Source organism: Fistularia commersonii, chromosome 29 (genome assembly GCF_037954325.1).
Source record: "Fistularia commersonii isolate RoL2024-O1a breed Wild chromosome 29, RoL_Fcom_v1.0, whole genome shotgun sequence".
Lineage (NCBI taxonomy): Eukaryota > Metazoa > Chordata > Actinopteri > Syngnathiformes > Fistulariidae > Fistularia > Fistularia commersonii.
In genome coordinates, this window is record NC_141312.1 from 10,520,200 (window position 1) to 10,545,668 (window position 25,469).

General features: G+C 41.6%; 1 protein-coding gene and 2 non-coding genes across 4 annotated transcripts; all 3 read left to right on the forward strand.

Moving 5' to 3' along the window:
* Window positions 1-5,913: 5,913 nt before the first annotated feature.
* ppp2cab (protein phosphatase 2 catalytic subunit alpha b) lies at window positions 5,914-18,322 on the forward strand. Of its 2 annotated transcripts, XM_086176892.1 has the most exons (8): window positions 5,914-5,988; window positions 6,104-6,221; window positions 13,770-13,979; window positions 14,091-14,264; window positions 14,336-14,425; window positions 14,512-14,673; window positions 17,375-17,493; window positions 17,582-18,322. In XM_086176892.1, exons 2-8 carry the CDS (start codon window positions 6,120-6,122, stop codon window positions 17,652-17,654), a joined length of 930 nt encoding a protein of 309 aa, XP_086033018.1. In that variant the 5' UTR covers window positions 5,914-5,988; window positions 6,104-6,119; the 3' UTR covers window positions 17,655-18,322. The 2 variants fall into 2 exon arrangements, with proteins under 2 accessions (XP_086033018.1, XP_086033017.1); XM_086176891.1 differs by having other exon boundaries at window positions 5,919-6,221.
* Window positions 18,323-24,368: 6,046 nt separating this feature from the next.
* On the forward strand, window positions 24,369-24,441 carry trnar-ucg (transfer RNA arginine (anticodon UCG)). The gene has a single exon. It is a non-coding gene; the product is annotated as a tRNA-Arg (tRNA).
* Window positions 24,442-25,082: 641 nt separating this feature from the next.
* trnaq-cug (transfer RNA glutamine (anticodon CUG)) lies at window positions 25,083-25,155 on the forward strand. Its single transcript has one exon. It is a non-coding gene; the product is annotated as a tRNA-Gln (tRNA).
* The last annotated feature ends 314 nt before the right edge of the window (window positions 25,156-25,469 follow it).

Genomic DNA, 25,469 nt, shown 5'->3' on the forward strand with positions numbered 1-25,469 from the left:
GGAGACAGGTAAAAGAGTACTTGGTGTGTCATCTGGAAGGAAAGTAGATAAGGAGACTTGGTGGTGGAATGAGGAAGTGCAGGAGTGTATACAGAGAAAGCGGTTAGCGAAGAAGAAGTGGGATACTGAGAGGACTGAAGAGAACAGACAGGAGTTCAGGGAGGTGCGGCGAAAGGTAAAGATAGAGGTAGCAAAGGCAAAACAAAGGGCTTATGATGACTTGTATGCTCGGTTGGATAGTAAGGAGGGTGAGAATGATCTATACAGGTTGGCGAAACAGAGAGATAAAGATGCAAAGGATGTACAACAGGTCCGGGTGATAAAGGACAGAGAGGGAAATGTATTGACAGATGCTAGAAGAGTGATGGGAAGATGGAAAGAGTACTTTGAAGAACTGATGAATGTGGAAAATGAAAGAGAGGCAAGGGTAGAAGAGGTGACTATTGTAGACCACAAAGTAGCAAAAATTAGTAAAAGTGAAGTGAGGAAGGCATTGAAGAGGATGAAGAGTGGAAAAGCAGTTGGTCCTGATGATATACCTGTGGAGGTGTGGAAGTGTCTAGGAGAGGCAGCGGTAGATTTTCTGACTAGATTATTCAACAGGATCTTAGAGAGTGAGAAGATGCCTGAAGAATGGAGACAAAGTGTGATGGTGCCTATTTTTAAGAATAAAGGGGATGTGCAGAATTGTGGCAACTACAGAGGGATAAAGTTGATGAGCCATACAATGAAGTTATGGGAAAGAGTAGTGGAAACTAGACTGAGAGCAGAAGTCAGCATTTGTGAACAGCAGTATGGCTTCATGCCTAGGAAGAGTACTACAGATGCAGTATTTGCGTTGAGAATGCTAATAGAAAAGTACAGAGAAGGCCAGAGGGAGTTGCACTGCGTTTTTGTAGACCTAGAAAAAGCATATGACAGGGTGCCAAGAGAGGAGCTCTGGTATTGTATGAGGAAGTCTGGAGTGGCAGAGAAGTATGTTGGACTGGTGCAGGACATGTATGCTAGCTGTGAGACACTGGTACGGTGTGCTGTAGGGGTAACAGAGAAGTTCAAGGTGGAGGTGGGACTCCATCAGGGATCAGCACTGAGCCCCTTCTTGTTCGCAATGGTGATGGATAGGCTGACAGATGAGGTTAGACAGGAATCCCCATGGACCATGATGTTTGCGGATGACATTGTGATCTGTAGTGAGAGCAGACAACAGGTAGAGGAAAATCTAGAGAGGTGGAGGTATGCTCTGGAAAGGAGAGGAATGAAAGTTAGTCGCAGCAAGACAGAATATATGTGTGTGAATGAGAGGAACTCGGGTGGAGCGGTGAGGCTACAGGGAATGGAGATCAAGAAGCTGGAGGATTTCAGGTACTTAGGGTCAACAGTCCAGAGCAACGGAGAGTGCGGAAAAGAGGTGAAGAGACGGGTCCAAGCAGGTTGGAATGGGTGGAGAAAAGTGTCAGGGGTACTATGTGATAGAAGACTATCGGCCAGAATAAAAGGAAAGGTGTACAAGACAGTGGTGAGACCAGCGATGATGTATGGACTAGAAACTGTTACAATGACCAAAAGACAGCAGGCAGAACTAGAGGTTGCAGAGATGAAGATGTTGAGGTTCTCTTTGGGAGTGACCAGGATGGATAGGATCAGGAATGAATCTATCAGAGGGACGGCACATGTTCGATGTTTTGGAGAGAAGGTCAGAGAAGCCAGACTGAGATGGTTCGGTCATGTACAGAGAAGAGATAGTGAATATATTGGTAGACGGATGCTGGAATTGGAGCTGCCAGGCAAGAGGTCTCGAGGAAGACCAAAGAGAAGATTTATGGACGTAGTGAGAGAGGATATGAAAGTAGCTGGTGTGAGAGAGGAAGATACAGAGAATAGGGTTAGATGGAGAAAGTTGACTCGCTGTGGCGACCCCTAACGGGAAAAGCCGAAAGAAGAAGAAGAAGAAGAAGATTTATTGTTATCTGCATTCAGAAGCCTTTCATTAGAATTTTTAAAAGACTGAAACAAACCACTTTTCACCATGATAGGAATATGTGTTTAGTAACTTGCATGTGATTTTGCATGTCTTATCAACAGAACTAAGGATATTTATTATTATTAATAACAAGAAAAGACAATGAAAAAAAAAATCAGGCCCAATATTGCGCTATCTATTTTGTTTTATTCTACATTCACTCACAATCCTTCACTTGTATTCCCAACTAACTAATGATAAGTGAATCCCATGAGAAGTGTGAATGAGTTCCTGGGATTGTCTTTTAACTCCATGGTTGTACCAGTTTGAATCCCAGCTGCATCAGGGTCACAACAATTTGATTGCCTAAAAGAGCTTTTTTTTGAAAGGGATAGATGATATTGTAATGCAGAAAACAAGAAATCAGAGTTTCCTCATCATGATCCAAAGTAGGCAAAATGCTAAATTTTACTTCTTAACAGATTGTTACCCAATATAGTGGTGTCAGTGTTTTTTTTATGAGATTTCTCAGAACAGAGAATAAAATGTGCTGTGGTCCAAATTAAAATAAAAAACAGGATAATCATTATTAGACAGGGGTTGACCTGGGTTGGAGGCAAGATGTTTTATTAAAAGAACCTACTCTGCATGTGTTTCACCTGAAAAGTTTGTTAATTAAGGCAATTCACTAAAAAAAAAAAATTCTCTAGCAATGTTACAAATGTAAGAGAGTGACATTGTCCATTGACCTTCAGTTCTAAATGCACATTGTATTTATAGGGAGACAAATATGGAAAGGTGACTGTAGGTCATTCACACTGGTCTGAAATAGATCTTCATATGCTGCTATGAGATCATGATTGCATCAACAACAATGTTTCATGATATAAAATTATTGCTATATGACACTTATAGTTCAAACACTTACTTTTCACTTGGCTTTTAAGGCAAAGGGCTTTAAAAAAATCCATGTGATTCAGACTGGAGAAGAACAACACTGCAACAATGGAGTGTCTCCCAATGTATGTTAACTTTATTTTATAATTGAAAAGGTATTTTTCCAAGCCTCACAAGCTCTTTTACAGGGAAGTCTTGCAATAAAGCATGCAAGCTCCAGCATTCCTCACTTAAAAAATGAATCCAGGTCCCATTTGTAGTTGTGGGCATGTCAGGTGACATCCTCTAGGAGTACAAGGAGAGAGTAATCTAAAAATCACATTTAATTAATATTCAACTTGAGATCACTTAATTTCTCTGTGGGGTGTTCCATCATTCATTCCAAAGTGTGACTTATTCATTGACTTTTTGGCATCAAAATACAGGCATTTTTGCTATTAAATGTAGGTAACTAATGTGTAAAAATACCTTCATTCTGTGTAAATTTTGTGGGGTTTTTTTTTGGTCATAATTAATGAATGTATTTTTCACAAACACAGAAACATTGACTTCAGTAGAGGGTCTCATTGAATAATGGGTGAAATTATAAAATCTAAAACGATGTGCTGCCTCTGAGAAGCTGCTTAAGAGCTATGAGGATGCACCAAAATTGTGTTGCTTACAACACAATTGCCTACCGTAGGCAAACATAGGCGACCTACCATTTCATATTTACTCCTCTATGAATTCAAATGGCCTTGGAACTGCAATCAGGCTACATTTGCCTCAGTTACATGGATTGATAACTAAACCATTTTTGATTGTTGATCACCTGAGCAAGCAAAAAGTATAGTTTTCTGTTTTGTTTAATGACTACTACAATGACTACTGATGTAAGCTAACAATGGTATATTCATTGTGATGTATGACAACATTCGGTATCAAGCCAAAGCTCAGTAGGAACGCTGGTGGTACAGCACTGAACCAACAATAAAGCTGTCAAATGAGTAGTGTGTCACTGCAGCACAGCTAGTGGGCTTTGGTTTCATTCTTCATCAGCTGTCAGAGCAGATGTCAAATTTCAGCTACCTCCTCCCCCAAAATGGCTAAACGAAAGGCGGACACTGAGAACAGCGGATTTCAAGGCAGGTAGGAGGCAGAGTACATGTTCACGCAAGTAAAAGGCAAACCTGTGTGTCTTTTATGTGGAGAAAGTTTGGCTGCAGATGCGGATAGAAAACTTGAGCCGCTTTCGCAGCTGCCAGACCATGAGAGAGAAGCTCTCTACCACTGTGTTCCTGACTGCAGGGTTTGCTGATAAACCCAACATACTTGCTGCCGACTTCAGACGATGATTTACTGACTGAAGCCCAAAAAAGCAGGTTTGCACTGCTCGGCAATCCTTTTGCAGTTGACGTGGAAAACGCACTATCAAACCTACAAATGGAGTTGATTGAGCTCCAGTGCAATGACACACTGAAGGAAAAATATGAGAATGGGTGCTGCTGAGTTTGCACGTTTCATCCCCGACACAATGCCCCAGCTGCACATCCAAGCCGCTCAGACGCTCTCTATGTTTGGCAGCACATACTTGTGTGAACAACTGTTCTCTTTGATGAAGCTAAACATAACATCACACAGGAGCCGTCTTAGTGATAGCCATCTTCACTCAATCCTGAGGATTTCCTCATCTCAGAGCCTGAACCCGAACATTGATGAACTTGTACAAAAGATGAGACACCACCAAGTAACAGGCTCAGCCTCCTGTCGGGCCCCTCTCTGCGGCGGTGGGGAATCCGGAGGTTGTGTTTCGGTTGGGGCCACTATCAGGGTCCATGTACTACCCTTTATGGGGTCCCTGCCATTTCCCAGAGCCTGACTTGAGCTTGGGCACTCTGACCAAATGTCCAGGACAAATGTACCACCACACACAATCTCCTCCACAGCCATCTTCAATGCTTCCTGCAGGATCTGGGGTTGCTCTAGCTGCACCTGGACATGCAGCCCCGTAGGGGCGTGTCCTAATAAACTGGTCACATTCCAGCATCCCCTGTACATCTAAAGCAGAGTTGGGCAAACTTTTTGGCTCAGGGGCCACATTGACTTTTAACATTTTCCACAAGATATGAAAAACATATATAAAAAAAACAAAAACAAAACACATTTGTTAACAGTACATATCGGAATTATCTGACATTTGCTTTAAAAATAAAACCAGCTTGGTTTTGAAGGCTCTGACGTTTGCTTGTATTTCATGTACAAACTGTTTTTTCCCTTGTAGCCTCACATCTAGCTCATTCATGTGTGTCAGTAAGTCCACAGTAAAGGCTAAATCACAATTTCTGGTGTGGCGAGGAGTGTCGCGAATCGCTGACAATGAGGTCAGGCCGGCCTTGCTAGACAATTTCCCTGCGCCGCCCATGCTAGCACCATCTAAAAGGCTGACACACAGTTGTGGCGCAGCTGCGACAACGTCCACGAGGACGGCATCCCTTGTCCTAAGTCACCAGTGTAACGTTTCGTCCACAACGAGGCTTTCCATCCAGATGCTGTCGCTTTATTCCCAACATTTCACTTTGTAAAACCTTACTCGACAACTGTGCTCCCACTTACTTCTTGAATCTTCCCGTTCCTCACCCACTTCGATCCCTCCCCCAATTATATCCCAATCACCTGCATCCTATATGACAAGCCTGCCATCCAGTGATCAGCCTATAGCTTTTATTCAGGGGTCGCTACAATATTGTATTGAAGTTCACTCGTCGATTGATTTATAACATTACATAGTACCTTATAACACAAATCACTGACAGTTAGGGTAGGCTTGTATCCAAGCTCCAGAAATCTTAGTTATTGATCTTGCAATTTTGAATTATTTCCAATTGGAGATAGGGGCTATATATAATTCTGAAGTAATTCAAACACAGGTATTTAAGGAACTTTGGAAAACAAGCAGACTGGTCAAGTCTCTCTGCACTGTCAAATCCTGTTTCTGGGGTCTTTTCTAAATAATTCGAAGCAATGCTTTTATTTTGAAGAGCACAGACGGAAACGTAGCATCTTACACAGTGCGCAACTAGATACACTCATAACCAGGGTGGATCTCCTGGCTGACGTCTCTTCAGTTTCAGTTGACTTAAATCTCTCCATTGGTCAGTTTGCCCGACAGTAGACTCCGACGGCAGTAAACGTATTTTGGAATATTTTCAGGTTTTGAAGACAAAAATCCTCTCCAACCCCCCAGATATTTCACGTATCTAACTGCAGCGAGCCCGCCGCACAGATGGACGAAAAGGCGTTTACAAAAGAACTTGATCAGTGGATCGAGCAGCTGAACGAGTGTAAACAGCTGACGGAGGGACAAGTGAAACATTTATGTGAAAAGGTAAGGTACACATTTTCAAACGTTTGTCAATCAAAGTTAGTCTCAACGTCTTCTTCCCCCAGTACCGCGCCGCCTTCCAGACATTCTTAAAATGGCGTCTACAGTTTACATTTCAACTGCGCTGCCTTCGAATATTCCAGTAATTGTGACCGTTTTAAACTGTTGGACGGGGGAGTAGAGAGGTCACCCGATAGAAATGTTCAAGTGATGGGCAAAAACTACGCGGCGGTTCACTGTGTGGGATACTGAATCCTAAGTACGTACCCACCGGGTTTAAGTCATGAGAATTTGAAGTCACGGACTGATTTAACTGCCCCTTCATCAGACTGACGGCTGTGACATGTTGCCTCCCATTCTGTCATCTGAGGCTATAAAGAGGCCAAGTTAAATACAGTGCGGAGTCCGCACTATATGTTAGCGATTGCGTTGCAGGGATAGTCCGATGTGGTCAACAGTCGGTATTTGACAGCTGGTAGCGTGTGTAAATTGTGATCATGGGAAAAACAAGAATTCGGACGTTTTGATGCAATAGATGCAGCGGCGTAAAAGATGAGTAAAGGGTCCAGCATGCTGTAAATATAACTCATGAACCTCGGCTGCATGAGTCTGCATTTGTCAAGAGTTAGCATGTTCAGCAGATACTTCATCTCCTTCCATCCATCTTCCCCCTCGTAGGTACTTCGTCTCACTTCTGATTAGCCCTAATAGCTGATAAACAACACATAATTATTTTGCAACATCAGCGAGATATATCGCTGTATAATCGAGGTTGAACGGTCTGTCGGTTGTAATCACTCATTTATCACGTTTTCATCTATAAACGTCCATAGTGATATTCATTATGTTAAAGGCGCTCCAGAAACGCTCACATTTAGTCACTCTCACACCAGAAGTTGATGGTTGAGAGTATATCTAGAAAGCGGTCTGCAGTTCGACGTGAAATTGTGACAATTTTTTCTCTAGTTTTTCCTTTACTGAATATGTGACTAAGAAGGTAAAATATTGCTGGAGCAGGGAAGGTCATAGTGGCTTTATCTTGATTTGAAGTTGGATCAGTTTTCTCACATTTTTAACCCTCATATTATGTTAAGGATCAATTTGACCCATTGGGTCAATGGGTGAAATGGGTCAAATTGACCCTTAACATAATATGAGGGTTAAACTGTATAAGGTGTTTTCAGCAATTCCATTGTAACGTACTGCCTGTTATGAAGGGTAATAGTATTTGTTTTTAACATGGGAAAGGAATATCATCTAAATCAGTGATTTTTTTTTTCTCCCGGCAACAGTCAATACCTTAAACTTGTTTGGGTCAAACTACCTGGCACAGTACATGTTTCAAATATTTCAGTGGTCATTCACTTTTTCACTAAATAGTTCCAACTCACTTGTTTTTTTTTTGTGTTTACTTTCGGGATAGCACCTTGTACACTGTCCTGTTTATATTATTACATGTGAGTTGAGCTGAAACTAATGTAAACTGACGGACACTGATTGCCCAGAAGCTGGAGTCACTGATTTTGGCGCTCAGCACAAGAACCAAACTTGCAATTTAAAAAAAAAAGAAAAATTGCAAAGGCACTTGACACTTGTGGCCTTCTCTGACTCTTCTCATGCTTTGTGTCTGACCAAAGGCCATTGACCGGCTAAGCGCAAAGTGGACCATCACCTCGATGTCCTCAATGGTTTGTCTTTTTGTGTCGCGCATAAAATGACATCTTGGCAGTTTCATGCTGTGCTCTGACAACACCGACCACACTGAAGAGGTGCTATGAAGTAATGGAAAACCATCCAAAATGAGTTGAAATGTGCTGGAAATGTGTAGTGCAAAAGCACTAAAATGGGCTTGCTTTTGAGAACACATTTTATTTTGTTGTCCACTGTTTATGTTTGGTACAAATACAAAGACACTTCATTGGATTCACATACCTTGAATGCATAAACTTGGGAAACAAGGATGACTCATACTTACTTTAGATCATTATGTTCAAAGTCTGCCCACTTATACATTTAAACACTGAAACAGAAGGCATATACAGTGTGTATATACATAAGCGTTGTGCATTTTGTTCTTTTAACATGCATTCACTTACTAAAAAAAACTCAGAAGCAGCAATACCATATCAAATAAGTTTTTGTGCACTTTCCCTTATGTTTTTTTTATGGCATTGTTCCCTTTATGCGATGGATACTGAATGGGTATACTATGGGAATGGGGATGCCAATCACCCTCAGAAAACAATACCAATTAACAGGAAAAATAATTGACATGGAAAAAAAAATTGGACCAGACCATCAGAATGAAGTGAAATGACTGAAATCATTCAAGCAGTTGTTTTTGGTAGGCATAAGAGCTTGATTTTTGACATGGCAAGTAGTCTGAAAGCATATCAGGGTCAAACTGGAAATTTGAGGCCTCCATGTTCTGACTGAAAATTGACCCAATAGTGAATGATATGATCAATAAACAAATTCATTCTTACAAATGTTACATAGAAGGGTCAGGTGGCACTTTTTAGTGTTATTAAGCCTGTTTTCTTGCATTAAAAGTGTCTTTTGGGTTGGCATAGTGGCACAGTGGTTAGTGCTTTCTCCCCACAGCAAGAAGGTCCCTTATTCAATATTGACATGAGTTGATGTGTGGAATTTGTACGTTTTTCACAGGTGCTTGTATTTCCCTACAGGTTCTCTGGTTTCGTCCTACAATCCCAAAACATGCAGTAGGGGTGAGGGGTTTGGTGCTCGGATAGATTCCAGCACCCATGCAACCCTGATTGCAGGATTAGTGGTGAGAATGATGAATGACTTTGTAAATATTCTTTGAAACAAAATATTAGAATTTAATATTTTTTACTGAAGTCTGTTAATATATATGAGAATTGGTTCTGTAAAAAAAATGGAAATATATAGTTTTATTGCCAATAGAATGTTAATTATTGCGTATTAGAATGGTTGTTGATTAATTTGATATTGATTTGCTAATTAACTAATTGTACAAAGTCTCAAATCAAATGTTTTTGGTTTTCTTCCAATTTACTTCAGTTTTAAGAGTTAAGGACATATTTCTAATAACATATTATGGTGCAGTTCAGAAGTACATTTTCATTGAGACTGAACTAATCTACATTGACTGGGTGTCTGACATGTAGTGTGCTTAGTAACTATATTTTTTCTGCGCCTCATTCTTGGCTTACACCCCGTCAATTCCGAGTTGTTCTGATCTCAAGTGGAGCTTACTCCTAATCCTTATTCAACACCTTTCCCAAGACCACCTGCTCTTGTTTTCTTTGCCTTTTAGATTTTTTGGTCTCCTACCACAACTTGGACTACAAGTGCTCTGTGAATAAGTCCCACATGGCTGCTTTCATATGGGCGAACTGATGTTTACTAATAGCCTCACTTGTAAACAAGAAAGGAAGGCAGCAGAATATGTTGATGCTTATGTTTAGTCAGTCTTTATCTTACTTTAAGCCAATTTGTACACTACCATGGCATGCAAACGAAGCGATTTTTATAGACAAAAGTAAACAGCACAATGTGTAATTACACAAATAGTGACAGAGTGGCAAATGTTACCCCAGGCTAAATCGCCTCTTATGCATTTGCAATTTAAGGTCTTTTTTCAGAAGAGATGGCCACAAAACTCTAAATGGGGCATTTCTACACATATTTAACGTGCATGTCAAATTACATATTTTTTTTCATTATTGGTTTTAAGAATGCATGATAACATCCCTGATGGTTTCTTCTTTCAGGTCCAGGTAAAAAAAAAAAAAGTTGAATGAGACAAGTGCGGTATCTTCTCATTCTTCATATTGGCGACTGAGTGAACGTTTTAAACATTTTCAAAAGTTAATGCAATGTTACCGCAACTCTCCTGCCAGTAGGGACAGCACCAACATAGGAAGCTAAAATAATTTTGGACCAATAGACAGTCTCCCCGCCTTGTATTGCTCTGTTATTGAGTGTGTGATAACATTTTCCTTGGTTTTCTGGTTTCACTCTATCCCCCTGCAGAACCGAATCCGTTTTCTAAACCTATTTAAGTCTGCTCCAAAATCATCCTGTCTGTCATCCCTTCGCAGGATTCTTTAGCACCCCTGTCATGTCCTCTTCCACCGTATTTTTGAGTGTCTTTCTTCAGGAGGCAGACTTTGTTGTCCGGTTGCAAGATTCATAGCAGACAGACTAGCTTTTTTTCCCCAGGGCTGTGAAGCTCCTGAATTCCCAACCTCACTGATTCAGTGTTTGCACCATTTTCTCTTGGCACCTCCATGCACACTATTTGTGTATACCTCTTTGTCATTGCAAAATCGTTACAAAATAACCTCAAGCCTAATGATCATTCTTTCATTATCCTGGTAACAAGTGAAAGACAACTTGTTCTCAGATCTTGACACTGGGTATACTACTGCTGTAAAGCATTTCTGCTTTTTTCAGAGCAGTAAAGGAAATTCTATATTATTTATTTATGTATCTTTGTGAACATAAAAACATCTTTATATTTCTCTTTATCAGAGAAACTTAAATCCAGTTGCCATAAGATTGCAGAGCGAATCAGACATTGACCCCTCCCCCTTACTTTAAACCCTGATGTTGACTGTTTTGCTCTGACTATGCTGCCAGTGACTGTTTATATTTGGAACAATTTGGCTGTATTTAACTGGGCAAAACACCTTGAAGTAGATAACAACAGGGCTTCGTGATTTTTACAGGGACAATGCAATAATAAATTGATTCTGTTAACATATTCAAACAGAAAGACTGACTAGCAGCTCAAAGGCACATTCTAAAAAACTTAACAAAACTGCCTATCTTTCTTTGCCAGTGTTCCCTATTTTACCACTGACTAGTGGTAAAATAAATGTTCAATGCATTGGGTCCGTGTTAAGAACCAATTAACAACCTAGGTCTGTGGTTTTAACTCATTGTTGAGCTTATATTTACAAAAAAAATTTTATCTTGGTGGATATTTGTAATTCTGATGCAGGAGCATGGAAGTACTGATGTCACTTCTGTACACTTCATTAAGCATATTGATAGTGGGACATTTGATATCCTGATAGTGTTGCAGGGAACTTCCCTGCTGTCCCTAGGTCATTTCTTGTTGCAGCTATGGTGTTTAATCATGGGAAAGCATTTATGTAACCTTAGCTATAATGTTTTCTTTATTTCCAAATGGGATGGGTTTCATCAATTGTAATTTGATTCCAAGTTGAAGTGGGTTGGGATTAGGGTTAGGGGGAATGCAAAGCATTGTGGTTGCCAGTAACAAACAGGCCAGATTGAAACAATCAGGATATTTATTTGATTTTTTTTCTTTTCCTCCTTGTTTTCATTTTGTCTTTTTTATTTTATTTTAAAATTCATTCTTTCATTCATTTTAATATCACTGCTTTTACTACTCAAGCCAAAACTAGAAGCTACGTGGATAAAATCATGATGCAAAATACTTCTGGTACAACACACCCTCAAAATCTCACATCGACATGGTCCCCTTAATTGAGGGGAATTTCTCAATGTTGTCCATGACTTCATGGACACTCACACACACACACACACACACACACACACACACACACACACACACACACACACACACACACACACACACACACACACACACACACACCACATATCCATCCATCCATCCATCCATCCATCCATCCATCCATTCTACCTACCTGCCTACCTACCTACCTACCTACCTACCTACCTACCTACATACATACAATCACCAACTAGTAAGAATTTCAGCTCTGACAGACCTATTAGGTCTTCTTTAAGTAGCCATCCTGTTCTCCACTCATTTCCTGTATTAACTGCACAAGTCTGAACTCCTTACCTGTATAAAACACACCTGTCCACACACTCAATCAAACTCCAACTTCTCCACAATTGCCAAGTACCGAGAACTGTCTAAGGACATCAGGGATAAAATTGTATACCTGCACAAGACTGGGAAGGGCTACAGGACAATAGACTAGCATCTTGGTGAGAAGGCAACAACTTGTCTGCGCAATTATTAGCCAATGGAAAAAGTTCAAAATGGCGGTCAGTCTCCCTCGGTCTGGGGCTCCATGCAAGATCTCACCTCGCAGGGAATCAATGATCATGAGGAAGATGAGGGATCAGTCCGGAATTACATGGCTGGACTTGGTCAATGACCTGAAGAGAGCTGGTACCAGTCTCAAAGAAAACCATTTGTAACACACAGCGCCATCATGGATTAAAATCCTGCAGCGCACCCAAGGTCCCCCTGCTCAAGCCAGCACATGTCCCGTCTGAAGTTTGCCAATGACCATCGAGATGATCCAGAGGAGGAATGGACGAAGGTCATGTTGTCTAATGAGACAAAAATAGAGCTTTTTGGTCTAAACTCCACTCGCTGTGTTTGGAGGAACAAGAAGGATGAGTACAACCCCAAGATCATCATCCCAACTGTGATGCTTGGAGGTGGAAACATCATTCTTTGGGGATGCTTTTCTGCAAAGGGATGGATGGATGGATGGATGGATGGATGGATGGATGGATGGATGGATGGATGGATGGATTGATGGATTGATGGATTGATCCTGGCCAACAACCTCCTTCCCTCAGTAAGAGCCTTGAAAATGGGTTGTGGCTGGGTCTTCCAGCATGACAACGGCTGCCCTGGCTGTGAAACACACAGCCAGGGCAACGAAGGAGTGGCTCTGTAAGAAGCATCTCAAGGTTTCAGAGTGGCTTTGCTTGTCTCCAGACCCGAATCCAATAGAAAATCTTTGGAGGGAGCTGAAACTCCATATTACCCAGCGACTGGCCTGAAACCTGAAGGATCTGGAGAAGATCTGTATGGACCAGTGGGCCAAAATTCCTGCTGCAGTGTGTACAAATGTGGTCTAGAACTACAGGAAATTTCTGATCTCTGTATTTGCCAACAAAGGTTTCTGTACCAAATATTAAGTTCTGTTTTTCTGATGTATCAAGTACTTATGTCATGCTATAAAAAGCAAATTAAATACTTAAAAATCATACAATATGTTTTTCTGGATTTTTTTTTAGATACTGTCACTCACAGTTCAAGAGAGTACTTAGGATAAAAATTACAGACTTCTACATGCTTTGCAGCTGGGATAAGCAGTAAAATCTACAGTGTATCAAATACTTGTTCTCCTGCATGTATATATACACACATTATAAACTACTTTGACAGTTTTAGTGCGCAGGAGGAAGACCGAGATAGCGATTGGCTAGCCGGAGCGGTTTATAGTGAAGTGCGCTAAATAGTCCGGAAATTACGGTACTTATTGTCAGCGATTGAAAAGCAGAAACACACCATGAATAAAGTTGATAGAATCACATAAATGTTAAAAGATGTTTTCAATGCCAGCGTGGACCATCGTTGCAGGATTTAAGTTTGATGTATGCCAATGCCATTTGGTATCCTTTTACTGACCTTGCACTTTGGAAGTCTCCTTTGAGTTTGTTTAATTTCATATCTTTTGATTTTGCTCTATCTGGTGTTGGTTGAGCCTAAAGTGTAGATGTTTTTCTTTTTCTGTGCAGGCAAAGGAGATCCTGACAAAGGAGTCGAATGTGCAGGAAGTGAGGTGCCCAGTGACTGTGTGTGGAGATGTACATGGCCAGTTTCATGACCTCATGGAGCTTTTCAAGATAGGTGGAAAGTCTCCTGACACAAACTACTTATTCATGGGAGACTATGTGGACAGAGGCTATTACTCGGTAGAAACTGTAACTTTACTAGTAGCACTAAAGGTAATAATCTCATGCCATCTTAATAAACCACAAGAATCTGGAATTTTTTATTACTCAAAACTGAGTTGGAATTTATTTGACACCTATTCCTGTTGACTACTTGTCTTCAAGGTACGGTTCCGAGAGCGCATCACAATCCTTCGGGGCAACCATGAGAGCAGACAGATCACACAAGTTTATGGCTTCTATGATGAGTGCCTAAGGAAATATGGCAATGCTAACGTTTGGAAGTACTTCACAGACTTGTTTGATTATCTTCCCCTCACTGCCTTAGTAGATTCTCAGGTAACAATACACTCTTTACTAACTTGAGAGAGAAGATTCATATTCTCTTAACACTCAAACTTTACCTTCAGATTTTCTGCCTTCATGGAGGCCTGTCACCATCCATAGATACATTGGATCATATCAGAGCTTTGGACCGTTTACAAGAAGTACCACATGAGGTAAAGAAAGCATTGTAAACTGACTGGGGTAAAAAAAATGTAAGAATTGCGACCATGAACTCAAAATGCTCCTCGTTTCCTGGCAGGGTCCCATGTGTGACCTGCTGTGGTCAGACCCTGATGACCGTGGTGGCTGGGGCATCTCTCCCAGAGGAGCTGGTTATACGTTTGGTCAAGATATCTCTGAGACTTTCAACCATGCAAACCGCCTCACACTGGTGTCCCGTGCCCATCAGCTGGTGATGGAGGTGGGTTATCTGTTTTAACCGTATTTTCAGGACCATAAGGCGCACCGCACTAAAAGGCGCAGTCTCAGTTATGTCTGGCATTACTGTATTTAACACAGATAAGGAGCACCTGATTATAGGGCGCAGGATTTATATACAATCCACGCCCACACTTCCCCCTTTAACATTCTCATGGCGTCCTCTACTACGTCCGCCTTACAACTACAACACACACACAAGCATACAACTTTGCGTATTTAAAAATAGAGCGGGAGCAAAACTGAGTTTGTTATTCACATATTTTTTTACCGGTAATTGTCATCAATCAAACCCATCAAAGTCCTCATCCTCTGTTTCTGATTTGAACAGCTGCGCTAAATCTCTATCAAACATGCCAGGTTCACTTTCTTCTCTGTCAGAGTCACTGTCCGTGCCGTGCCGCTCCTCGGAAATGATGCCGGCTTTTGCGAAAGCTCGAACAAAGGTGCCAGCAGACACGTTAGCCCGAGCATCCACAATCCATTTGCAAATTGTGGTGTAACTCGCCCGGCGCTGCCTTCCACTCTTAGTGAAACTGTGGTCTACAAGAAGACTTTTCGTACCCCGTTGTGCGTAGCAGTATCCCGTTGTGCGTAGCAATACGTACAACGGGATGTTGAAAGTGAGCGGCACCTCGTCCATGTTGGTGATGTGGTGATGTGGCCGGGCTGGATGTGTTTGTCGGCAATGTTGTCAGGGTTGTTAAAACAACGATGTTCTGTATAACGCACATACCCGTTCTTTTATATACAATCAATGCCCACACTTCCCCCTTTAATGTTCACATGGTGTTATCTACTACGTCCGCCTTACAGCAACAACACACACAGGGCGCACTGCACTATAGGGCGCGCCGCACATTTTGAAGAAAATCTAAGACTTTTATGTGCGCCTTATAATCGTGAAAATACGGTATTTGGTAAATATTAGTTGGGGTCAGAGTACTATCTTTGTGTTAGTCGGGGTTAGATGCTGTCTCAAAACGTATTTGAATTTTCCCTGACCAGTAATGCAATGTAATTAAAAGGTTCATATAATTGCCACAACGTCTGCGGAGATTATGCATAAAGTGCTCTTTAGTCATTTTAAGATATGACCAGACAATCAGCTATGTGAATCTACTGATGTGATTTGAAATTGTTTCATTCAGCTGATCCCTTCAGTCTGATTTCAAGTGGCTTCACTCCATCTTACCCCATTGTCTCATAAGGGGTGGATTTTTATATGAGGACTGAAGGAATAAGAAAATATCCATAAATTCAGGGAGCCATTTATGTAAACTTTGGATGGCTTGTTCGGTTCTGAACAATGTTATGGTTCACATGTTGTGCCTTTGTACATCTAGAAAAAGCATATGGGACAGGATACTGACAGAGGAACTTTGGGACTTTATGAGTAAGTCTAGAGTGGCAGAAAAGTACAGTATGTAAGACTGGTGCAGGACATGTACAGTATGAAAGCTGTGAGACAGTGGTGAGCTGTGCTGTAGGTGTGACAGAGGAGGCCAATGTAGAGGTGGAACTACATCAATGATCAACTCTGCCCATTTTTGTTTGCGGTAGTGATGGACAGTCTGACAGATGAGGATAGACAGTCTCTCCATGGGAAATGATGTTTGTAGATTGCATTGGGATCTGAAGTGAGAGTACAGAGCAGGTTGAAGAAAATCTCATGAGATGGAGGTGAATGAAGGTGAGCTTCAGTAAGGCAGAATACATGTGTTTGAATGTGGAGGACTCAAGTGGAACCATGAGGCTACAGGGAGAGTGATAAAGGAGAAAGATTTTGAGTACTTCAGGTCAAATGTCCCAAGCAATGGAGTGTGTTAAATGGGTGAAGAAATGTGTTCAAGCAAGTTGGAACAGATGGAGAAAATTTTCAGGGGTAATGTGTGTTGAAAGACTATTAGCCAGAATGAAAGGAAAGGTGTACAGGACCGTGCTGAGACCAGCTATGCTCTATGGTTTTGAAACGGTGGCATTGAGAAAAAAGCATGTAGCAGAACAGGAGGTTGTGGATGATGTTTAGGTTTGTTTTGGGGAGTGACTAGGATGGATAGAATCAGTAATAAGTCCATCAGAGGGGCAGCACATATTAGATGCTTTGGAGATAAAGTCAGAGAGGCAAGACTGAGATGGTTTGGACGTGTTCAGAGGAGGAATAGTTAATATATCGGTAGAAGGATGCTGACGTTGGAACTGCCAGGCGTGAAGCCTAGAGGAAGAACAAAAAGAATGGGTGTAGTAATTCAGGACATGGGATTGGTTGGTGGGAGAGAAGTAGATACAGTGAATAGGAATGGAGGAAGTTGATTTGCTATGGTCCCCCCTGAGGGGAGGGGCCAGAAAGAAAGAAGAATCATTTTGCAGTACTTCATTTGGTAGCAGAATGTAAGCAATAACATTTTTCAGGGCTGTTTGATTACTAACCGATGATTAATTGATGAAGGGCTTGACTGTGTCCAAAGCAATGATATGCTCTAACAAACCCATGCTGGATTGTAAACAGGAATGATGATAAAATAAATGGCAAATACAGTCTAATCAAATGACTACTGTAACACTAGACATAAAGAGTACTTTCCCTCTCTTATAGAGCTCAGATAAAACATTCGTTTCAGCTTTGCTTTAATAGTACCATTTTCCCTGAGCTACCAGTTGAACAAAACTTTGTGTTCCCCCAGGGTTATAACTGGTGCCATGAGAGGAATGTGGTTACGATATTTAGTGCGCCCAACTACTGCTACCGTTGTGGCAACCAGGCAGCTATCATGGAACTAGATGACACCCTCAAATACTCATTGTAAGTACTTTATTGTTGTTTTTTTTTCAGTTTTTAAGAAAAAAAATCAAATTTGCTGAACAACCCTATTTTTTTCTTCTCTTACCAGCTTGCAGTTCGACCCTGCACCCCGCAGAGGGGAGCCTCATGTCACACGGCGTACACCAGACTACTTCCTTTAAATTAGACTGTTTGACACTTGTATAGTCAAGTCCAGTAATGCCATTGAATTGAAAATAAAATGAACATGAAAGGGGAGAGTGGGAGGTTGGGTGGGCAACACAGTAGTGCACATTGTACTTTTCGCAGAAGAGACCTATATAAGCATTTAGCAGAGGCAATGTGTCGGTCTGTCGATGGACCAAAAAGGTGTGTGCCATAATCGTGACACTATTCATCACCAAGTATTGGAAATCTCACACACATTTTAAAACAACAGCGATGTTAAACACCTCATCCTGTACTTGTATTCCTGGACTGACATCAAAGAGGTCCACAAATACACCAGTTTTCACTTTAACTGTGGCTGTTGGAACTCCACATGCCATGGTTTGTGTTTGGAGATCTCAGAAAAAAACTGTTTGCACTTTTGTAAGATATGCATCAGAAGGTAAAAAAAAAATGGACACATTTTTTTCTATTAGATTTTTTTCAACCAGAAAGAATTTTACCAAGGTTTCTTTTGCTTTAAATTATAAAAAAAAAACTTGTTCCACAGCCACTTGTTTGTTGTAAATATGCTATATAGAAAATTAAAGTGTTCATCCACATCAACTCACTTAAATCCCTGAACCACGAAGCCTGTGTCAATCTTAACATTTGAATAATAAAGATGAAAGAGTCTCCTGGATGTGATTCTTTGGTTATTTTCAATTATATTAAAAACTGAGCTTAAATTGAGCTTAAAATCAATGTGGATCTTTTGCAAAGGTCCACCTTACAAATAAGGGCTCATTCTAAGCATGTTGCATTTAGAATCCATAGCAAGTCATTCAGAATTTTAGAATTAAAATGGTAATGTCTCTATTGCTACCATTACTTAGGTTAATTGAATAAAATTAATCTTTTAACATAGAGGTTTTAGGTCAGCAGGAGATGAAATGTTCAAGAATTTAACATGTTTCTATGTGAACTGTGATATGTAACCCAATAATTTGCAAGATTCATTTTGTAGTATAAAGTCTGCACTTCAAGAAAGCACTGGTGAACTTTGGAACTAAATTATGGAATTAATGTTTACTGACAGAAGTAATGTTGCTTCTAGCAGCACTACTCTGTGGTGGCTAAACAAAAGGAGAAAGACAGCGAGAGAGAGAGAGTTGTATGTCACTAAACCATTGTGAAGTCTGCAATTTTAATTGGCCTGATGGGCTTTTTAAACAGGTGATATTCATGTTGTATTGGGGTTGTTTTATTCAGCGACACTGCACATTGAATATATAAAAATGTATTTCAACTGTTGGGTGCCTCAACTTTCTTCAACAGTTATCTGTTTAATCAACTAATCATTTATTGTTGATTATTATTGAATTTTCTTTCAGCCGGTGTATTGATAGATTAATTTACTCACATGGAAAGTGCTATTATTTAGTACTGCAGCTTTAAAGCATTTACACTATATGGCCAAAAGTATTGGGTCACCTGCCTTGACTTGCATATGAACTTCATTGACATCCCATTCCTAATCCATAGGGTTCAATATGATGTCAGTCCAGCCTTTGCAGCTATAATAGCTTCAACACTTCTGGGAAGGCTGTCTACGAGGTCCAGGAGTGTGTTTATGGGAATTTTTGACCATTCTTCCAGAAGCGAATTTGTGAGTTCACACAGATGTTGGACGACAAGGCCTGGCGCTCAGTCTTCACTCATTCATCCCAAAGGTGTTCTATGGGGTTGAGGTCAAGACTCTGCAGGCCAGTCAAGCTCATCCACACCAGGCCCTGTCTTTATGGACCTTACTTTGCGCACTGATGCATAGTCATGTTGGAAGAGGAAGGGGACAGCTCCAAACTGTTCCCACAAAGTTAGGAGCATGGAATTGTCAAAAATGTCTTGGTATGCTGAAGCTTTCAGAGTTCCTTTCACTAGAACTAAGGGGCCAAGCCCATCTTCTGAAAAACAACCCCACACTGTAATCCCCCCTTCCATCAAAATTCACACTTGGCACAATGCAGCCCGAGAAGTACCATTCTGGCAACCACCAAAGCCAGACTCGTCCATCAGATCGCCAGATGGAGAAGTGCAATTTGCCACTCCGGAGAATGCGACTCCACTGCTCTAGCGTCCAGTGGCACCGTGCTTTACACCACCAGATCCAAGCACTTGGTCATGTGTGGCTTGAATGCATCTGCTCAGCCATGGTAACCCATTCTATGAAGCTCTCTGCCCATTTTTCTTAAGCTAATCTTAAGGCTACATGAAGTTTGGAAGTCTGTCTGTCTGCTCTTACTACAGATCCAAATGTCATCTTCAAACATCATAGTGCATTGGGTTTTCTGTCTTCCCTCATCAACAACACATCGAGAAGGAGAAAGTTGGCAACCTCTTCACACTATGTGCCTCAGCATCCGCTCCGTCAATTTACATGGCCTACCACTTTGTGGCTGAGTTCCTGTCTTTCCCAAAAACTTCCATTTTCTTATCATAAAGATGACTGGAATATTTAGGAGCAAGGAAATTTTACAACTGGATTTGTTGCACAGGTGGCATCCTATCAGACTTCCATGCTGGAATTCACTGAGCAGAGAGCGACCCATTCTTTTACAAATGTTTGTAAAAACAGTCTGCATGCCGAGGTGCTTGATTGGAACACCTGATTACGATTATTTGGATGGGTGAACGAATACTTTTGACCATATAGTGTATATTGTCCCATGGTATATACCCTAGCTGTTTAACTTCACTTCATTCATGATAGAAAGAAGAAGGGATGCATACGTTTCTCCAGAATAATATTGACCATGAATGCTGTAACTACTTATCTTAAAATGAGGTTTGGGACCAAGAGATATTGTAATATAAAGTGTAATGCAGTCAGAAGTTGAAGAAAAAGAGTTGTAGTTTTGGATGTACATGTGTACTCCCTTGACTTCAGCCTTCCCTCCTTCGCAGATCCTCAGAACAGTCTGCGTGGTGGGTATATAGTGTATCCAAGGTCCCTGTTAGTATTGCATTACTCTGCCCTATATTGAAATGTTCAAATTCAAGATTTGAAGTGTCCTTTTCTGTAAAATAAAAATTAATAAATGGATGTTTTATAACTGGCATTTTTTGGGATAAAGCCATGGTAAGATTTGGGAAAACACTTTATTTTAGTGAGCTCTATGCTGTTTGCTGTTCAATTCGAACTAAGGAATTGGGGCCTCAATCTGCCCCCTTCTAACCCTGTCCACTGCATCCTCTTCTCTCCCACCAAATACCTTCAAGTCATCTTTCACCATATCCAACCTTTTTGGTTGCTTCTGCCTCTCCTGCTTGGCAGTTAAAACCTCAGCATGAGATGAGATGAGATGAGATGAGATGAGATGAGATGAGATGAGATGAGATGAGATGAGATGAGATGAGAACAACTTTATTTATCCCGAAGGAAATTGTTGTGCCAGAGTTTCAAGTAAAAACATAACAGTAATAGATAATAGTAGAAAGGAGGAAGAATAAGAAATACAATGAAATATAAATTGTCTTAACTGTTAACTGTTAACTACAAAGATTTGAAGATTCCCTGTGGCTGACTGAGGGAAGAGGAATTTAAAAAAAAAGCATCATTCTACCTATTCAATCACTTTCCCTCCTTTCTTCATGTCCCAAACATCTAACCCTGGGCTCTATGACTTTATCTTCAACATGCTGTGTGCATATGCTGCCACTCTGATGGACTCATTCCTGATCCAATCCATCCTCATCACTCTCTCCTCAACATTTCAAATCTGCTACCTCCAGCTCTGCCTTTTCCTCTGTGTCACTGTTGCTAAACCATACAGTATTGCTGGTCTTACAGCTGCCTTGTACACCTTTCTTTCATTCTGACTAATAACCTTTTTATCGCATATCACACCTGACATTTTCATTTTTCCTCCACTGTTCCAGCCTGCTTGCACATGTTTCTTCATCTGCTTTCCAAATTCTCTATTGCTCTGTATTGTTGACTTGGTACATTACTTGAAATCCTATACCTTCTTTATCTATATCTGTGACCTCACCATCCACTTTAGCCTCTCATTCACACACTCATCTTCACTCCTTTCTGGGGCAAAGATCCAACTCTAGATTTTCTTCCACTTGTCCCTTATGCTCACTGCAAATCACAATGTCATCTTCAAACACCATAGTCCTCTGATAGACTCATTCCTGATCCTACCCATCCGGGTCACTCCCAAAGAGAACCTCACCATCTTCATCTCTGCAACCTCTAGCTCTGCCTCCTGTCTTCTGGTCACTGGAACTGCTTCCAGGCCATACAGCATTGCTGGTCTCACCACTGTCTTGTTCACCTTTCCTTTCATTTTGGCTGATAGTCTTCTATCGCATAGTGCCCCTGACACTTTTCTCCACCCATCCCAACCTGCTTGAACCCGTCTCTTCACTTCTTTTCCATACTCTCTATTGCTCTGGACTGTTGACCACAAGTACCTGAAATCCTCCAGCTTCTTGATCTCCACTCTGTAGCCTCACCGTTCCACCCAAGTTCCTCTCATTTACACACATATACTCTGTCTTGTAGCCTCCCCAAGGGTGGCACTGGCCCGTGTCTCCCCAAGCCTGCCTTGGGGAGACACGGAGCAGTGTCTCCCTGAGCCGGTCCCAAGCCCGGATAAAGGCAGAAGGCTGCGTCAGGAAGGGGAAACCGGCGTAAAACTTTGCCAAAATCGAACATGAGAGTCAACCATAACCAGATCATACCGGATCGGTCGAGGACTGGGTTAACAATGACCGCCATTGGTACTGATGACCTACAAGGTACCAATGGAAATTTGGCTACTGTGGGAGAAGAAGAAGAGGAGGCAGGGCGTGTTCAGAAGCAGAGAGAGAGGAGGAAAGGAAAGAGCCTGGGACTGAGAGTGGGGACTTTGAATATCTGGACTATGACTGGAAAAGGTAGAGAGTTGGTCGACATGATGCAGAGAAGGAAGGTGGATATACTGTGTGTCCAGGAGACCAAGTGGAATAGTACTAAGGCTAGGAGTTTAGGAGCAGGCTTTAAGTTGTACTATTATGGTACTGGCTGGAAGAGAAATGGAGTAGACTTATCTCGAAGGAGGGGTTTGTTAGGAATGTTCTGGAGGTGAAAAGAATGTCAGATAGACTTATGAGTCTGAAACTGGAAATGGAAGGTGTGATCCTCAATGTTGTTAGTGGCTATGCCCCCAGGTGGGATGTGAATTTGAAGAGAAGAAGTTCTGGAATGAGTTAGATGAAGTGATGCAGAATATTCCCAGAAATGAGAGAGTGGTAATTGGTCCACACTTCAATGGACATGTTGGTGAAGGCAATAGAGGGGATGAAGAAGTAATGGGCGGATTTGGTATAAAGGATAGGAATGCAGAGGGACAGATGGTGGTAGATTTTGCAAAAAGGATGGAAATGGTTGTAGCGAACACCTTTTTCCAGCAAAAAAAAGGAAAAAAGGAACATAGGGTAACTTGTAAGAGCGGAGGTAGGAGCTCGCAGGTAGACTACATCTTGTATAGACCAGGTTAAGACCAAGCTAATAGAGAAGTATAGAGAAGGCCAGAGGGAGCTGCATTGTGTTTTTGTAGACCTAGAAAAAGCATATGACAGGGTGCCAAGAGAGGAGCTCTGGTATTGTATGAGGAAGTCTGGAGTGGCAGAGAAGTATGTTAAACTGGTGCAGGACATGTATGCTAGCTGTGAAACAGTGGTACGGTGTGCTGTAGGGGTAACAGAGAAGTTCAAGGTGGAGGTGGGACTCCATCAAGGATCAGCTCTGAGCCCCTTCTTGTTCGCAATGGTGATGGACAGGCTGACAGATGAGGTTAGAAAGGAATCTCCATGGACCATGATGTTTGCAGATGACATTGTGATCTGTAGTGAGTGCAGAAAACCGGTAGAGTAAAATCTAAAGAGGTGGAGGTATGCTCTGGAAAGGAGAAGAATGATGTGGTTTCTCAACAGTCCACAGCGTGTTATCCGATTGGCTGACACCAGAATGGCTTAGGCAGGTCCAGTGGCCTAATGGATAAGGCATCAGCCTCTGGAGCTGGGAATTGTGGGTTCTAGTCCCACCTGGATCGTGACTACTTCCCCTTTGTACCAACAAATCATCTTTGGGTGGGGAAGATGGTGAATCAATATATACTTGTCCACCCTTCCTAAATTCAAGGCACTATGCTAATAAGCCTTGATTGTTAATGGACGTTAGTCATGGAAGGGATGTTATGACTTCTCAAAGATTCTCTGTCCTAAACTGAGTGGGTCAGATTTCCATGGATTTTCCCAGAAAGTCAGGAGTGCAGAGCTTCCCTCACTTTGTCTTTTGCTTGGAGTCACCACAGCAGCTCTAGTTATCCATTCCTCAACACTGGGCAGTAGCCAAACTACATCGTAGGCTACAAGTGGAGGTTCTCAGTCGTCATGGTGAATTGTCAAAATTCATTTCCAGTTAACAGGATCGTGACAAGATGATTTTGACAACAAAAAATCAAATCAAGCTCATTCTGTGATGGGTCTAATGGTAAATCTGACAGGACCTTTTCACAACTTAATGGCTTAATTCAGCAAGAAGGGGTTTCCTGGGTCCAAAGGGGGACCAAAGCTATCCATTCTTTAACACTGGGCTGGAATCAAGGCCAACATTCTTCATTTCCCAAGTAAGTGCTCTTCCACTGAGCTGGAATCATTGACAGCTTCTGATTTTCCCATTCCCCATCCCTTTTTGTGGTCCAGTGGCCTAATGGATAAGGCACCAGCCTTCGGAGCTGGGGATTGTGGGTTCGATTCCCATCTGGATCTTGGGCAACCTCTGGTGGTAGGGGTCTTGCAGAAGTGTGTCATAGCTGACAGGAAGTCAGCAGCTTTTCAGTGCAGGCAATAGACGGGATGAAGAAGTGATGAGCAGATTTGGTATACAGAAGATGAACATAGAGGTGTGAGGTGGTGGTAGACTTTGCAAAAAGGTTGAAAATGGCTTTAGTACCACTGTTTTACAGGAAAAAAGGGTAACTTATAGGAGCAGAGCTATGAGCACGCAGGTAGACTAGATCTCGTATAGGTAACATGAAAGAGATCAGTGACTGTAAAGTAATTGTAGGTGAGAGTGTAGCCACACAACATCATGGTTTGTAGGATGACTTAGGAGACAAGCATTGACAGTTCAGTGTACACAAGTGATTGATCAGGGTATTCTGCAAAGGCTCCAAGCAACAATTTGATCCAGGAGGGACTTGAGCCCACAATTCCCAGCTCCGGAGGCTGATGCCTTATCCATTAGGCCACTGGACCACAAACATGGTCAATGGGAATGAAAAAAAGTGGGACCAAAGCTATCCATTCTTCAACACTGGGCTTGAATCAAGGCCAACATTTTTCATCTTACCAAGTAAGTGCCCTTTTGACAATAGAAACTGTAAGTTGACTTTTTTGGCAAAAAGAGTGGTCCAGTGGCCTAATGGATAAGGCATCAGCCTCTGGAGCTGGGGACTGTGGGTTCAAGTCCCACCTGGATTGTGAGAATACCCTTGTTGGTGTGCAAAGCCAGATTGTGTTGACAGGGTAGCTTTGGTAAAAATGTATGGTGAAACTGCTGCACCCTCTCTAATTGGGTGAGCTTGTGGAGGTTCTCAATTGTCAAAATTCACTTCCCATTTTCAAGAGAAGATAATTTTGTCGGTTTCACCTGTTAATATCTTAATTCAGCAAGAAAGATGTCCCTGAGTCCCAAGGTGTATCAAAGCTATCCATTCTTCAACACAGGTGGTTCAAGTCCCAGCTGGATTGTGAGAGCCTCTGTTGGTTTGCCAGATGGTGCTGATATGTTAGGA